This window comes from Periplaneta americana, chromosome 2, assembly GCF_040183065.1.
Source record: "Periplaneta americana isolate PAMFEO1 chromosome 2, P.americana_PAMFEO1_priV1, whole genome shotgun sequence".
Lineage (NCBI taxonomy): Eukaryota > Metazoa > Arthropoda > Insecta > Blattodea > Blattidae > Periplaneta > Periplaneta americana.
Window position 1 is genome coordinate 143,108,239 of NC_091118.1, and position 17,605 is coordinate 143,125,843.

A 17,605-nucleotide genomic window follows, 5' to 3' on the forward strand; every position below is an offset into this window, starting at 1 on the left:
TTTCTATTTCTGCACTTACTGTTAATTTTATTACATGATTTATTATTTTGTCTTTTTTTAATTTTTTCGTATTGTTAATATTATTTTCTATGTAACTGAATTATAAACAAACTATGAAAGTTATTAGTTGGTACTTAATAAGAGTTAAAATGTCAAATAAAAACTTTAACAGAAATAAAGTAAATTCAATCAAGGATATAGATACTGAACTAAACTACCTACTAAGAGATAGGCATCAACAAAGATTAAATTTTCCTAAAATTAGAAAAACTTATTATTAACTAAATAAGATAAGAAGACATAAGATAGAAAAACGTCAAGGTTTTTAAAATAATAAAAAGAATTGAAAATAAAGAATTAATGAAGTTATTAATGTATTCCGATAGCTATATTAATTAGTAAAAGTTCAGAAGATAATTTGACTTTATAAATTGGTAAACTTCTATATTTTAAATTCAATAAGAATGCATTTATAATAAATTTATTAGTCATCATAATAGCAATGAATTGAAAATGAGTGCATGCGATACAATGATGAAACTAAATTGAGGTTGATTATGTAAGTAACTTGTCAAGTTTGTGTTTAAAAGGTATGCGGTAGTCTTCATAGAAATTACGCAAACGTTTCTGCTGAAAAGAAAATATTGCAAGTAGTAAAGATTCACCTACGTATGGAATGTACCGATTCAGCTATTTCAGGCTCATGACTTACAGTATGTCGACATCTGCTCACCTATTTGAAATAATAAGTTATTATGCAAAATAAGACCTAAAAAATTACACTTGTTTATTGTAGAGTTAAAATTTAAAAAAAGTATTAAAATATTGATGGTAGTAAATTGTGAAAAAGAGCAGATAAATAAGGTTTAAAGTCTTAATGGTTATTACGATTGGTTTAAACATGCACTAAAACCAGACGTATGTGCAAGTTTGAACCAGTAAATTATTGAGATTTGCGATAAATTAATTAGTTTAGGATATTGTATATTTATTATGTATAACTACTTTTGTATATAGATCTTTTTGTTAAATTATTAAGTTTTGTACTTTTTGTGAACTAATATCAATAAATCCATCCATCCATCCATCCATCCATCCATCCATCCATCCATCCATCCATCCATCCATCCATCCATCCATCCATCCATCCATCCATCCATCCATCCATCCATCTATCTATCTATCTATCTATCTATCTATCTATCTATCTATCTATCTATCTATCTATCTATCTATCTATCTATCTATCTATCTATCTATTAGTTGGTACGTTGACAATCCAGATCCAAGGCATCCTATTTTCATTAACGGATTTCAGATAACTTATTAAGAGTTTGGTAATTACCCCAGTACATTAAATTAACTGCACGAATAAAGTTTATTTCATAAATGAATTTAGCAATTCAGTAAGTAGATTCTATTTAAATACCTTTTAAACGTACTGTGTCAAGTTTAGTAAATTAAATTTTATTTCAAAAAATAATTTTTGTATTCACATCACTTAATAAGTATAACATACTTACAAATAGCTTTCAGAGAACCGGGGCTTCATTTATGCCCTCATGTAATTCCGGCATCGGCCCCTATTCTAAGCAAGCTTAATCCAGTCCCTACCATGAAATCTATATTAAAATTATCCTCCCATCTACGTCTCGGCCTCCCCAATGGTTTTTTTTTCCCTCTGGCTTCCAATTAACACACTATTATGCATTTGTGGATTCGCCCATACATGCTACATGACCTGCCCATCTCAAACGTCTCAATTTAATATTCCTAATTATGTCAGGTGAAAAATACTAACTAAACATTCATGAAGGAACTACTCCCGCTTATTTTTACCTGTTTTTCCATCGATTTCATTTAGCTTTGTCGGCTTTACTGTTGTCTTGATATTATTCCAGTTGTCATCGTCTTCGCCATCCAAGGACGTCACAGTAAATGATCTATGGACAGTTGTCCCTGGAGTTGGTCTGATTATGAATCTTGGAGACTTAAATGAAAATGGAGGCGACGCTATAAGTTTCTGTACTGGTGCGGGACCATTTCTGAATGGGAACACATCGTTTATGGAAGTCGAATGAATGTTTGAGTACGGTGAAGTTCGATGTGGTTTGACAGTGGTTGTGTCAGGCACCCAAGTCGTAACTGGCGTAACCACATATACCTTCTCATTGGTTATAGGAGATATTGACAGCGGAATCTGGTCCCATGTTGTCTGTCCCGTGTTCGTATAGATGTCAGTGATATCCTCTGTATTTTGAGTTGTGGTGGGCTGAGGAGTAGTTGTGATAGTAGTGGGGGTAGTAATAATATTAGTAGTTGTCGTTGGCCTCTTGGTAGTTGCTGCTACAGCTTCTGGTATAATGTAATTTGTTTCAATAATCTTCCATTTGTGATTCTCTCCTTTCCTTTGATGATTAATTGGCGTGCTCTCTATTTTCAATGTAGATTCTCGATCGTTTGGTGTGGTTCTTACTGTATGAGTATGGCTTCCGGAAGCATCATGATCGTAGAATGGGGATGGAGAAGTTACAGCAGTAGTAGCTGAAAAACTTGAAGGGGTCGTGCTCCTGCTCTTCTTGAAGCTCGGAACCGCTGTTGCAACTGAGTTCTCAGTTTGTGTAACATCATCAAATACAGATGGAGTTGTTGTTAAATATTCTTCTGGTATTTTCTTCGATGGAAGAAGTAAACGTTGTAGTGAGGTTCTCGCGAATGTCGACGCCGTTGTACTTTTCTTTCCATCATCGCTATTTCTTGTGGCATTCAATCTGGCATGATCTTTTCTTTTAGAGTACTCTAACGCCGTCCATTCATCAATATTCTTTTGTAAACGTTGTAACGTTACAGAATCAGGTACTTTCTTAACATCTTCCTCCCCTCGTAACAAATCTCGGATGTTTGTTGCAAAAATATGCTGAATTTCACTATAGCTCTTTTGTGGATACGCCTGTATTATATCTTTCACATTCTGAGCTGCAGGAGCAGTAGCTGTTACAGTTCTAGATTCTTGGTGTTGATGGTAGTCTTTTTGTTGTTGGAATGAGTTAGCAGTCTTGCATTGTGGTTGCCAAGACTCACTATCATTACTACAGTTTTCTGCTAACAAAGGCACTTTTCTTCCCTGTTGTTTTGTAATGTCGCTGTTGCCTGTTATAGGCAACCAGCCAGTTGTATCAAAGATAGGTTTATTTTTGTCTTGCACTTGGAACTGCATCAGTTCTTTGCTTGATGTATATGGAACTATTATTTGTATTTGTTTTGTCTTCTTATTTGATTGGTTTGATGCGTCAGTCTGTGAAGGTGGAGGTGGTAGGAGACCTGCAGCTTCTGCAAATGCTGTAATAACGTTCTCATTTGATAGTTTCAATGGTTTCGGTGGAGCGATTGTTGTTGGCGGTCCCCAGTTGTTTCCAACGTTTATTGAAGATGACGACGAGGAAGTGAAAGGTCTGGAAGTTGGAGTCCAGAATGTGTAATCAGGAGTCACTGTGTTGGTAACAGTGCTATACTCTCCGTGCTTTTGAGGTGGTGGGTTCAAGAACGATGCAGGAGCTTCAAGTTTCAATGCGTGCTCAAAAGGTGTTGTTGGAGGCTGTGGCGTACTTTGCAGGAAAATATGCGAGCCTTGTGATTGTGACTGATATGGTGTAAGATATGGGTTTTGTTGGAATGTGCTGTGAAATGGCGTTGGAGGAGGAAGCTGCTGTTTAAGAACATCTGCAGAAAGATAACTTAGTGGCGGCTGAGGAAAATTTTGAAACAACACATAACCTGAACTTTGTTGCTGCTTGTAAGTGTTCTGGAAAGGCGCAACAGTTGCTGAACTGGAATGTGATTGGAAAGCATTATTTATTTGATGAATGAGAGAATTTCCTTCGGCTGAAGTTTGAATAGAAGGTTGAATTTCAAACGTTGTTGATCCTTGTCCGTTGACTGTAGAAGATACTTGCTTCGTTACATGTTCACCTATGACATTTATATTTACTTCTGACTGACCTTCTTGGTGATCTTCTGTGACTGGTTTTATCTGATTGTCACTTGCAATGTAACCGTTACCTGTAGATGATTTTATAAGTCCTGGTGCTGGAGGATGGTCTAGCACTGGAGGCCCTCCTCTAATATGTTCTTCAGCACTTGTTTCATGCACTGCTGATTGCTGTTGCTTCTGATCCTGAGCTTCCGAAGTGTTTTGGCTGTGAGAAATAATTATGCCGTAACTATTCTTTATATTACTATCGTTCAAACTTGAAATTCCCAAAGCTGGTTTTCCCACGATTATCTCTCCTTCGTCATACGATGTTTGAGGGCGGGTGTTAGCATTACTGTCGTAACCTTGCTGTTGGCTGCTTTGAGTAACAATATGTCCAGGAGGCTCCGTTACATCAATATACGGTGATTGCACAATTTGAAGGGGGTATTCCACTGACGACAAATAGTCAGCAACTTGTATACTAGGTATTACTTCCAGACCGGGATCGTTCGTGTGATTTTCTTGAGGTCTGCTGTTCTGATGTGAGTTTTGTTCCTGTGGTTTATATCTTTCTCCTGAAGATAAATGTAACTGGTCGCTTGGGGGATACGTTGTTTCTTCCTTGTGCCATGCAGCAATATTAAATCCCGGAGTAGTTGGTGCCAAATGAATGGATGATACACCTGTGTAAGACACGTCATTGGACCCACTCGTACTTGGATGTTGTGAAGCTATAGGATGAGAATCTTCTATCAATGTTACAGACTGAACAACGTCGAGGCTATTATGGTTATTTCCAACTGCACCTCTTTCACCAGAGTTTCCTCCGTGATGACTTGTTTGAGGTTTATAGTTTGCGACATTGTTGTTTCCAGGATTTGGAGGAGGGACGAGGAAATGTGATACTGTTGAAGGAGGAGGATCATCCTTAAAGCGTTCAGGCTCGTAGACAGGAGGAGCGGGTAAGTAACTTGGGGCTAGCTGCGGCGAGCTGGGTTGTTTGATTGTGTCTCGGGGAGGCGCTCCATATTGATTTGCAGGGGGAGGAGGACCTCTGTAATCTGATAGAGGTGGACGTGACGGTGGTCCATATTCATTTCTTGGAGGGTGAGGAGGTGGAGGTGGCGGTGGCTCATATTCAGGTTCAGAGAGTTTAGGAGGACTAGATGGACCAAATTTTGTTCCCGAATGTTCTAAAACTGGTGGAGCTTTGTATTCGTGTGAGTAAGAAATAGGTGGTGGTTTGAATTGAGGTTCATTGTGATGAGATGGTACCTGTGATGGTGGAGGTGGTTTGTATTCAGGTTGCACGTGTTGTATTGGAAGCGGCGGTGGCTTATACTCGGGTTGAATATGCTGGGAAGGTGATGGTGGTGGTGGTGGTGGTGGAGGACCATATTCCACAACAGGTGCAGGCGGAGGAGGTGGCGGGGGAGGATGATGATGCTGTGTTCCAACGTATGATACTGGGGGTGGAACAGCAAACTGTCCGTCGGTTGATTTTATTGGAGGTGGTGGCGGCGGAGGCGGTCCATACTGATCTCTGGGTGACTGTAATGGAGGTAAAGGTGGACCATATTCAATGCCAGGAGACTGTAAAGGTAGTGAAGCTATAGATGGGGAATCATATTGAGTAGATAGGTTTGGTGGTGGTGGTAGGTATTGATTCGGACTGGGTGCATGACTGTTAATAATCGTATCCGACGAGCCATGGTATGAGGAATCAATATGAGGTCTTGTCATTGGAACCCATGGTACTTTATTGCATGGGTTACATTCTTTAACTTTTCCATGGTAGGTTTGTTGATGAGGAGGACGATATGAAGCTATTGCTCGATGGTGGTGCGTTTCACTTGGTGTCTGTTCGTTCGGACCTTGGTTTGTTTGGTGAGTTGATGGGAAGTCTAGTGATCTTGGAGGATGTGGAGGCGGAGGTGGTCTCAATATTTCATTGGAATTCGGTTTCCTTTCTGAGTGAGGTCCGGAGTCCCCTGAAGAGAACCACCATCGAGATATGCGTTGTCCGGGAGACGTTTGTAGTTTCTCGTTCGGCGAACTTCCTGCAGAAGCTGTTATAATCCTTTCCGCCGAAGAGGAGGGGTTTTTACTGGAAGGAGAACCTTTCTCTGAAGGAAGGACATGTCTGACATTTCCTCCAGGTGGAGAATGTGTATTAACACTGCTTAGACCACTTGGTGCAGGAGTGTGCGCCCCTTTATCCGTTTGGAGAGATGAACTTTGGCGAGTATTTCCGGTAGGAGGCGAAGGTGTATGCGGACTGCTCCTGACTGGCGGTGGCCCATTCACTCGTATACTACGCAGCCGCGTGGGTAGACGTCGGTGTGAGCCATCTCGGGGCGGAGGTGGTGGCTGCAGGTATTCATTCGGGCGTCGTACTGCAGGAGGTGACTGCTTCTTAGCTGGTGCTGTATTGGGTGGTGTGCTCTGGGATGGCGGATTCTCTCTAGCCAGGGCCTCAGTTATCACGAGACAGATGACAGCAAATTTTAACACCTGAAACCGCCAAAGAAATTTCATAAACAACATTTATTTTCCATTTCGTTCTGAAATGAAAGTTGTACAGAAGTGACAAAAAAAAAACCGGACCGACCCTTGTAGCTGATTTCAGAGTCACAGATTCAAATTTTGCTAGTCACAAAACACAACCATCTTGTATAATTAATTGTAACAATGAAATTTATTGCATTTGTTCAATTATTACCTTCATTGTTTCCTTCAGTGCCTCAAACTTACAGACGAAACAAATTTGCGAGTTTTATTTTCAGCTGGCATCAATATTACATTTCTACCTCTATTCGGAAAAGATAACTGCGTATTTTTACATTAAATATCAGTACATACCTCTTGCTTCACTATCCATATTGAAATTACCACAGTTTGACACAATACACAGCACAGGGTTCTTTTGTATCAGCTACAAGAGTCGGTCCGGTTTTTTTGCCACTACTGTACTCTCTTATCCATTCGCATATAAGAGATATTAAGCCTACCTAGCAATAAAGCCTCTTTTTAATTTATCATCACCATCAGAAAAACCTATAGTGATTAGGCCTCTTTAACCATTTCGTCTTTACAAAGTTAATTTGGTTCTCGGAACTATTCTTTTCAAAGTTCTATTGGTGTGCCATCACTTCTTTTACCTACTGATTTGTAGTTGCTGATTATTATATTTGTAATGCTACTTTATATGGTTCCATGCTTAACGTGTGTAAACAGATTACATTTATACTATTTTAATTTGAATTTTGATTTCTAATTCATTTTATATAGCTTCACTTCGTTTGTAGTCAAACGTTAGATCTATATGTTCCGCCTATGATAAGAGTAATTTAGATATTCTACTACTAATTTTGTTAGATTTGTTTCTTTATAGTGTCAATTCTTCAGACTCGTAAGACACCATTGAGATGGTCATAACTTTGTAACATTATTAAACTTTCTCCTGATATATGTACTAGTTTTTAAGTATTTTTCATTTGAGTAGTTATTACTTGTAGAAATATATTTAATTTATTTTATTTTATGTTAGGTAACACTGAAGCCAGTTACTTTTGTTTTTTTATTTTATCAGAATTTTCATGTAGGCCCTACAATATTGCTTTGCAACTGTGTATAACTTAACCCTTTCCAGCATAGTGATTGTTCAGAAGAACCACAGTTTTATTTCTTTCTAAATTTTATGGCACAAATATTTCACCAAGGAACCACTTCGAGTATACTTAGAGATGTCATCTGTGTTTTGAAATTGTACGCAGAGTTAAAATATTGAAAAAAATTGATCGAAGCTTGGTTGTGATTCATGATATGAAAAACATAAAAAATTAATTTGTGCTGCAAAGGGTTAAATATTGATATCTGAAAATTATCCTGCAAATTTGTAAATTTGGCTTTGCCGTCCGCGAACAGCGTAGTATTAATGTTATAATATTTTCTAATTTAATTCAACTTTTCGAAATATATCTGCAATTCTTCCTGTGACAATTTTCAACAGTCTATTTGGTGCTACAGCGAGTCATTAGAACAACGATCACCCCTCGAAATATGAAAATAAAAAATGTATGAAGAAATAAATTGAATATTTTTGACCGAGAGAGGTGTCTCAGACATATGAAACTCGCATTCGGAAAGTCCCTGATTTAAACCCCAATCTGACTTGTTTTTCATGGTTTCACTCAGCCATGAAGGCAAATGCCGGATTGGATATTTAGGGTAAAATTGCCTAATTCCGTGATACTTTTTTTTCACTGAATGTCATGAGGTTGGGTATCTTCCTATGAAGTTCACCGATGTCTCAAAAGTAAGCGAAATATGCAATCTTTCGATAAAGATGTCTGGCACTATGGTCGAACGGCAAAGCTTTGATTGACATTCAATTTAAAAAAAGTATCACGGGATTAGGGCTATCACGGAAGTAGGCAACTTTAACCTATACATCATGATTCATCACCGCCTTAATCTCCAATATCATAAACAATACATAGGCTACATACATACAAAAAAACCGGTTCAATTGCGAACTTCTTGTGTCGGTTCATTTTATTAATAGAAATGGACACACAACGAACGAAAGATTCTAGTCCTCATAGATAAGTAACTATACTGATTTAATAATGCTGTTTGGAGCTCAATGGAACTAGAATCATTAGGCCTATAATCAGAAGATTTATTACATTGTAAGGTATGAGTGAGTCTAAATGTCTGAGCGTGTGGCAGCCATTTGAGAGCGGCTAACGATTGAACACAGAGGCAGAGGGGAAAAGCAAGGAACTTATGACACAGAGTTCATTCATACACAAGTCCTATTCATCGCATGATTCAGACTGCCCGCCCCAGGAGACGAGAAAATGACGGGTTGCATTCAATTGGTGTACTAAGATCATTACGATTATATTAAAAGCAAATGGCAATTCAATTTGGTTCAGTAGGCCACTCGAAACTATAATTATGTAGCCAATAATGATAAAATGGTATGTGTGAAGCCGAAACGAATTATAAAAACAAGTCTGGATTAAAATTTGTAAAAAGAAAGAGACTATGCAATGAAAACTGACCCAGTATTTGAGAAGTTCTCTCTCTTACTCAGTGCCTTATTATTTTCGCATATTACTTTCACAGTTAAATGTATAGCGGTGAAATACATAGAAGTCATTTTCGTGGGTTTGAATCCTGCTTAGAATATGAATTTCCGTTTCTAGAACGATGTCCTTGTCTTAGACAGGTATAGATATCTATTTTCAGTATTCTGTTTCACACTGCTGGACTGTGTTGCCATGAATGTTCATATCATATGCTGTGTTAATTGGCATTTATATCTATTACCTATGTGTTGTACTTTGTATTTATTTATTTATTTAAATATTTATTTATTAATTTACTCATTTAATTGCTCACTTAGTCATTCACTTGTTTATCTGTTGACTTAATTATTTTTTCACTTATACAGAAACTTATTTATTTATTTACTTATTTATGTATTCATTTAGTTTGTTGTTTACATATTCGTTCACTTATGAAGCTGTTGCTTATTCATTCACTTGTGTGTTTATCAATTTATTCATCCACTTATTTAGTTGTTCGTTTATTCTTTCATTTATTTATTCACTTATTCACATATTTATTTATTCACTTATTCCTTCCTTATTTATTTATTCATTCATTGAGTTTGTTGTTTACATATTCGTTCACTTATTAAGCTGTTCACTTATTCATTCACTTGTATGTTTATTAATTTATTCATCCACTTATTTAGTTCGTTTATTCCTTCATTTATTTAGTTATTCACTTATTCACATATTTATTTATTCACTTATTCCTTCCTTATTTATTTATTTATTCATTGAGTTTGTTGTTTACGTATTCGTCCACTTATTAAGCTGTTCACTTATTTATTTACTTGTATGTTTATTAATTTATTCATCCACTTATTTAGTTCGTTTATTCCTTCATTTATTTAGTTATTCACTTATTCACATATTTATTTATTCACTTATTCCTTCTCTTATTTATTTATTTATTTATTTATTTATTTATTTACTCATTTCTTTACATATTCACTTATTTAGTTACTAACATGTTAAGTGAAATTACTGTAGACGCACGTAATGTTCTGTTCAAGGACAGCGCTTTCCTTAAAAACTTTGCATTCTCCAATCTTTCCTATTTTGCGCCTTCCTCATTGGCTCCTCATATGATCCACATATCTTAATGTCTTCTATCATCTGATATCTTCTTTTGCCCTGAACTCTTCTCCCGTTCACCATTCCTTCCAGTGCATCCTTCAGTAGGCAATTTCTTCTCAGCCAGTGACACAACCAATTCATTTTTCTCTTCCTGATCAGTTTGAGCATTATTCTTTCCTCATCCACTTTTTCTAACACAACTTCATTTCTTATTCTGTCTGTCCTTTTCACCAGCTTCATTCTTCTCCATATCCACATTTCAAATTCTTTTGTTTTTCTTCACTTCGTCGTAGTGTTCATATTTCTGTCCCATACAATACCACGCTCTACACAAGGAACTTCACCGGTCTCTAACTTAGAAGTAAACATTCTCATGTGGACAGATAAAGTTATTATTTTTCTTCTACCAAGTTGTTAATGTCAAAAGAAGTGCTTATAGAAATCTTAGCCACTCGACCGCAATTACAAGGCCGTCCAGAAAATGATTTTATCGGAGGCCGTTTACAGAAAGAAAGCACAATTTCATGGAAAGATTTATTAGAACATATAAGCTACAGCAATTCTTGCGCTATTTTTCAACTTATTCCTAACCAGAATTGAGACATTTGTCATAACGTGGGATCAACAGAGAGGTGCAGACGGCTGTCATACACTGGTTCCGATCCCAGGTGGCAGACTTCTACGACACAGAGATACAAAATTGATCCCATGGTTCCAGTGGGGAATATGTTCAAAAATAGCGCTACAATTGCTAATAAATCTTTCCATGAAATTGTGCTTCCTTTCTGTAAACTGTCCCAGGGAAAATCATTTTATGGACGGCCTTGTAATTGCGGTCGAATGGCCAAAATTTATATAAGCACTTGTTTTGACATTAATAACACGAAGGAAGAAAAAAATTTAACTCTATCTGCCCTCATGAAAATGTTTGCTTGTTAGATCTTTCTTCGGAGGTCCGCAGAAGATGCTTCTTTTTCTATTAAAAGCTTCCTTTTCCATTGTTGTCCTCCTTTTGACTTCCTGGCAGTAGCTCGTTTTATTACTTACGGTGCATTCCAAGTATTTGAAACTGTCCATTTCTTCCACTGCCTCATTTCAAATTCGCATGTTTACCTTTTTTAGTTTTCTTCCGATAAGCATGGTCTTCGTCTTGTTTACATTTATCTTCATCCTATACTCCTTACATCTGATTTCTGTTTTTTTTATTTAACTAGCTAGCTAGCGAGTACAAATTAAAATTATAAAACACAAATGTTTCTAGCCACTACCGTAAGAGCCAGGTTCGTGTACGGTATGGTCTTAGCCAATAATATAACATAAAATTTACAAGGACAATTTACTAAATACAGTAAGTAACTTAATTCAAACAAATAAATAACACACAAGAGCAAAAAAATAAAAATAAAAAGGGAGAGAGAAAGAGAGAAAAAACACATTTAATATAAATTGACAATCAGACAGTTCTTAACGAGGAAACGTCACTGGTGAAAAAGAAAAAGAATATGAATAGCGAAAAACACCCACCACAATGAAAACTAGTAAACTTCCCTATTGGAAATCGAACCTGAGTCGACTAAAATTTTGGTCGGCTGTGTTACCAATTGAAACACGGCAAAAGCAAATTTTCCATTACTTTAAAGTCTTCATTCACCTGTTCGCAGTGTTAACATCCAACATGTCATTAATTATTGTTCAATTATTAAAAAATTAATTTCGCAATGTAGGTGAGAAGAGTTTAGCATGTAACACTAGATGTAATCTTATTTGCCTGCATTCAAAGAATGAACATATCCTGTTCTTCCGTTTGTCATGTCTGTGTCGTAAATTAAGTTGTATTTAATTTTAATTACCATAAACAGCAGGTGTTGCGTGCAATCGCTTAAAATAACTCTCAATTTTTTTTTACTTCGCGTTCTTTAAGCCTCGTTCACACATTTCAAATAACCTGAATTCAAGTGGCAGTTCAGACATATTCAAGTTATTTTGTTTTCAAGTAGGATAAAATGGCGTCGATGGAAGTTGTGCAATTAGAAATTTCAGTAGTAGCAAGCCTCCATGGCAGGGGAATGATAAATATATTGAAGAAATGGAAAACGCGTTGTTCAGTTAGATTAGTGAGAAATACATGATCATTGACCACTAAAAATTGAATAAGTGAAATCTTCAAGCAAATTTAATAATTCTTAATACAACTTAAATGTAATAAAATACAAGCAGGTCTGATTTTACCATAATTGAAAGTGATTATCTTGAAGCACAGTTTCAAAAAAAAAAAAATCTATTAGCCACATTGAACTATGCTAGTTTCGACTGATATATGTCATCTCTACAAGCAACACTTTTCTTAATCCCTCCTATCTTCCTCACTTCTTCTCTATCTACAGTTTAATGGTTTTTAATTGTCTTTCATATCTCATCTGTGTCCACGTTAAAATCTCTGCTGTTGAATGTTTCAATGAACTCTACCTTCCTTGATAGTTTCCTTTGCATTTCTGTCATGAAACTTTGCAGTTCCTATAATCCACAGGCCTTCGTGATTTTTATACAACTTCAGAAACTCAAATATTTGGTCATTATTTCACTTGCTATTGTTTCCTATTATTTTTACGTTCCATAGAACGGAAAAACAATAAGCTGTTAATTTAACGCTCTTAAAACAGCTGTTAATTTAAATTCCCGCGCTTTTCTCCTTGAATTCAAGTTATCAAGCGACGTTCACACTCTCCAAGTTCTTTCAAGTGTCCTTTCAAGTCAAGTAAAGAGTAGAAAGGGATCCAACTTCACTTGAAACTTGAATTCAAGCCGTTACTTGACTTGAAGTCAACTTGAAACATAGTTCACACTTTTCAAGTTCCTCGAATCAAGTGACTTGAATTCAAGTTAGGCACTTGAAAAGTGTGAATTAGGCTTTATATACAACACGGAATCAGATGTAACCGGAGGTCAATTCCTGGCAGAATCTGTGGGAGTTACAGGGAACAAAACAATTGTGAATAAATTTAGCTTTTGTATTTTGGTTATCCCTAAAATTACCAGCTATAATGGAGAGGCTATTTTTTTAAATTAATTATTTTACGGCGCTTTGCTATGTTTATATAAATGAGATGAAGGTAATAATGCTAGCGAAATGAGTGCAGAGTTCAACGCCGAAAGTCACCCAGCATTTGCACTTATTGGGTTGAAGGAAAACCCCGAAAAAATCTCAACCAGTAACTTGTCCCAACCAGAATTTGAACCCGGGCTCACTCGTTTCACAGTCAGGAATGCTAACCGTTACTCCACAGCGGTGGACGAGAGGATTTTAAGAGACGAAATAATAAGATGATGTTATCTGAATACCAGTGATGAAAGAATGGCAAAGTAAATGAAATTGCTGAATTACTTACTTACTGGCTTTTAAGGAAGCCGGAGGTTCATTGCCGCCCTCACATAAGCCCGCCATTGGTCCCTATCCTGAGCAAGATTAATCCACTCCCTATCATCATAACCCACCTCTCTCAAATCCATTTTAATATTATCCTCCCATCTACGTCTCGGCCTCCCCAAAGGTCTTTTTCCCTCCGGCCTCCCAACCAACACTCTATATGCATTTCTGGATTGCCCATACGTGTCACATGCCCTGCCCATCTCAAACGTCTGGATTTAGTGTTCCTAATTATGTCAGGCGAAGAAGACAATGCGTGCAGTTCTGTGTTGTGTAACTTTCTCCATTCTCCTGTAACTTCATCCCTCTTAGCCCCAAATATTTTCCTAAGCACCTTATTCTCAAACACCCTTAACCTATGTTTCTCTCTCAAAGTGAGAGTCCAAGTTTTACAACCATGAAGAACAACCGGTAATATAACTGTTAAAGTAAATGAAATTATTTGGAGAAACTCTCCCACAAACGATTTTTTCATCTCAAACTGTACAGCAGACATGTCCAGCATAAAGCAGAAGAGGGAGAATAGAATTGAATGGAATGAAATATTTTCGATTATTCACTCATTAAAGCGACTGAAGCACTTTCTTCCTGGTAAACTAAAGTTAATCCTTGTACAAACACTCGTGATGCCACACTTCGACTACTGCGATGTTATATTAAGTAACCTAAATGCAAATTTGAGTAACAGGCTACAACGTGTGCATAATGCGTGCGTTCGTTTTATTTGCAATATTCGTATGATCACATTTCTCCGTCTTTCCAAACTCTGTCTTGGTTAAGGCTAAGCGATCGACGAACCCTGCATTCTCTTATTTCAAATTCTGCGCACCGCTACCCCAATCTATTTGGCTTCTCGTTTTCAAAATTTATCCGCATATCATCAGCTAAGTACCAGGACTCATCATAACAATTTACTCATTATACCTTACCAAAAGACATCTTTATATTCTTCATCCTACACAGTTGCAGTTGCTAGAAACTGGAACTCGCTTCCGAGTAATTTAAGGGGTTGTTGGACAAACTTCATTTAGGTCAAAATTACATAAATTCTTACTTAACAGATTAATTACTGATTAATATTTATTACTCATAATGAAACTAACATCTGTCCATTCTTATTATTACCATTAATTTCTCTAAATAGAATACAAAACCTCTAATGGCAAAATCTCATTACATTAGTATTTTCATTATATCAATATATTTTAGTTTTATATTTTGCTCCCTATAACATAGTTCTAGTAAGCTTCTATTAAATTAATTCTCATCATTTAAACACTATCAAAACTTAATTACGATTATTTACATGTTGCATATAGACTGAATTGAATTATATTATCCCATAAATTATTATTTTTTCATACCGGTATAGGTTTTATCTCAATTGAAATAAACATGTACTTACTAGTCGTTAAAACTTAACTGAAGAATAATGTGGAGAATCTTTAGTGTATTGTAAATATTCATAATTTAAATATGTATCCCACTATTGTATTGATTAAGGCTAGTTGAGTGCAAGAGAGGCCTTATGGCCTTAACTCTGCCAGCGAAAATAAAACTATCTATTCTAATTACGGGGGAGAGGGGCACTACGACCTAGCACTGCGACCTTTCACGATCTATTGCGCTAACCCTCAGGTCTCCCACGCCTCTTCGAATTTTATTTTCGGCTTCAGATCTTGTGTTTACAGTTTTACTACAGGTGTGAAATGAACAGGAAATATACCTTCCATGTCTCAGAATAATTTCATAAATTCTCTCGCAGAAGTATATATTTTCAATATTCAACTTACTTTCTGGAATAAATTCATGGATACATTTTACGATTTCGAATTATATCTAGGTATGCTATAAGATGTCCTTTACCACCTTCCCTGTTCAAGATCTACTTGGAGGATTTAGTAAAGAACTGTTTTCAGAACATGAGAGGAGTGATAGTAGGAGGAAGAAGAATAAAATGCTTAAGATTTGCAGATGATATGGCGCTGTAAGCAGAAGAGGAGATGATACTAAAGGATATACTACTGGATCTAAACGACAGCTGTGAGCAGTGTGGGATGAAGATAAATGCAAATAAGACGAAGAGTATGGTCATAGGAAGAAAAATACAGAAGATAAACTTGCGAATTCTAAATTAGGGCAGTAGAGCAAGTGGGCAGTTTCAAATACTTGGGGTGTATTATAAGCAGTAACATGAGCTGCTGCCAGGAAGTCAAAAGGAGGATAGCAATGGTCAAGGAAGCTTTTAATAGAAAAAGGAGCATCTTCTGTGGACCTCTGGAAAAAGAACTAAGGAAGACACTAGTGAATTGCTTTGTATGGAGTGTGGCATTGTATGGGGCAAAAACATGGACATTACGACGCAGTGAAGACAAGCGAATAGAAGCATTTGAAATGTGGATATGGAGAAGAGTGGAACGTTTGAAGTAGACAGACAGAATAAGAAATGAAGCTGTGTTTGAAAGATTGGGTGAAGAAAGAATGATTCTGAAACTGATCAGGAAGAGGAAAAGGAATTGGTTGGGTACTGGCTGAGAAGAAACTGCCTACTGAAGAATGTACTAGAAGAAATTGTGAGGGGCGAAGAGTTCGGGGTAGAAGAAGATAAGAGATGATAGACGACATTAAGATATAGGGATCATATGAGGTGACAAAGAGGAAGGTAGAAAATAGGAAAAATTGAAAAAAGTTGGGTTTGCAGTGAAAGACCTGCCCTTGGGCAGAACACTAAATGAATGAATGAATGAATGAATGAATGAATGAATGAATGAATGAATGAATGAATGAATGGATGAATGAATGCCTGTATTTCCGTCAGATGGAGGACCAGCATTGTGCCTAACGTCAGATAGAAGGGAACCTAAATATGGACTCAGATATGCGTATGGAAACTCTCTAAGCAAATGAAGGTAAAAGTAGATCATCCTTGAAAAATGTGGGCTTCAACCTTGGTCCTTGGAACCTGGGGCAACAATAGCAGCAATATCAGTAGTAATAGCATACTTAAACTTATAATTTACTACTAATTTCTCTAATAGAAAGAGCTCCTGAATACCCAGAATGATAAAATCAAAATGTAGCTGATCTAGTCATGATATACCACGAGAGATGGTTTGGTCATTCTGTCTTCATTGTTATTACTTCCTGTTCTGTCGGAAGAGTGGAGGCGGGAAGAGATAGTATTTCCCTCGACTTCTTGGCGTGGGAGTTTCCCACCTTTGGTCTTAGAACAGAGATAATTACCCGGGTAACCAGCGTACCTGCTACTTGTTGACCTACTGCGACACTGACCTGCATCTTAATGTTGCATTTTGAAATCACCCCAAAAATGTGCACGTTGATTAGTTTTCAATTCTTCACAAAATACATCCTAATTAAATAACATATAACATTAACGCTGCGATATAAAAAGCTTTTTATCAAGCTTAATATTTAGATCAGGGATCACCAATATTAGAATTAAAACGCTATACAAAGTCTGAGGCCCGGGCCTATAAACATATGAACTTATGACAGGGAATTGGTATGAGTATCGATATGCAGCACATAGATACATACAGGACTTTCATTTCAAAACTTCCCAGTCTAAATAACTAATTATTTAAATTGAATTCAATTTAAACAAAAAAGGACGTCAATTTATATATTGAGGGGGAAGTCTGAAACCAGACTTAATTGCATTTTGTATTTCACCCCCCACCCCACAGCCACCACCATTTTGAAACTTCAAATGGCACCCCTATATTTATATACTTAAATATGAAAAAGCAATCAATTCTTTATACATCTCATTCGTTTTCGCATCTTTTGTTTTCTGTCGTCGCCTGGCAACCTGGATTGTTGTCATTGTTGATTAGGGCTGAAGAGAATAAAGCTACAAAAACTTATTGAGCATTTCGTGTAATAGTTGTGTTTGTGCTTTAAGTTATTTTAAAATGGTGTACATACCCATCAAGAAAGAACATAAATCATCCGTATTGATTAAATTTAGGAAATTACACAAAATAA

At 36.6% G+C, this 17,605-nt stretch overlaps 1 protein-coding gene across 1 annotated transcript in view; it reads right to left on the reverse strand.

The window, feature by feature from the left end:
* Positions 1 to 17,605, reverse strand: part of LOC138694630 (mucin-2-like) — a 198,323-nt gene that overhangs the window by 12,585 nt on the left and 168,133 nt on the right. The window contains exon 2 of the mRNA XM_069818547.1: positions 1,840 to 6,487. Within this exon, the coding sequence (XP_069674648.1) occupies positions 1,840 to 6,487 (4,648 nt within the window). The remainder of the gene's footprint in view (positions 1 to 1,839; positions 6,488 to 17,605) is intronic.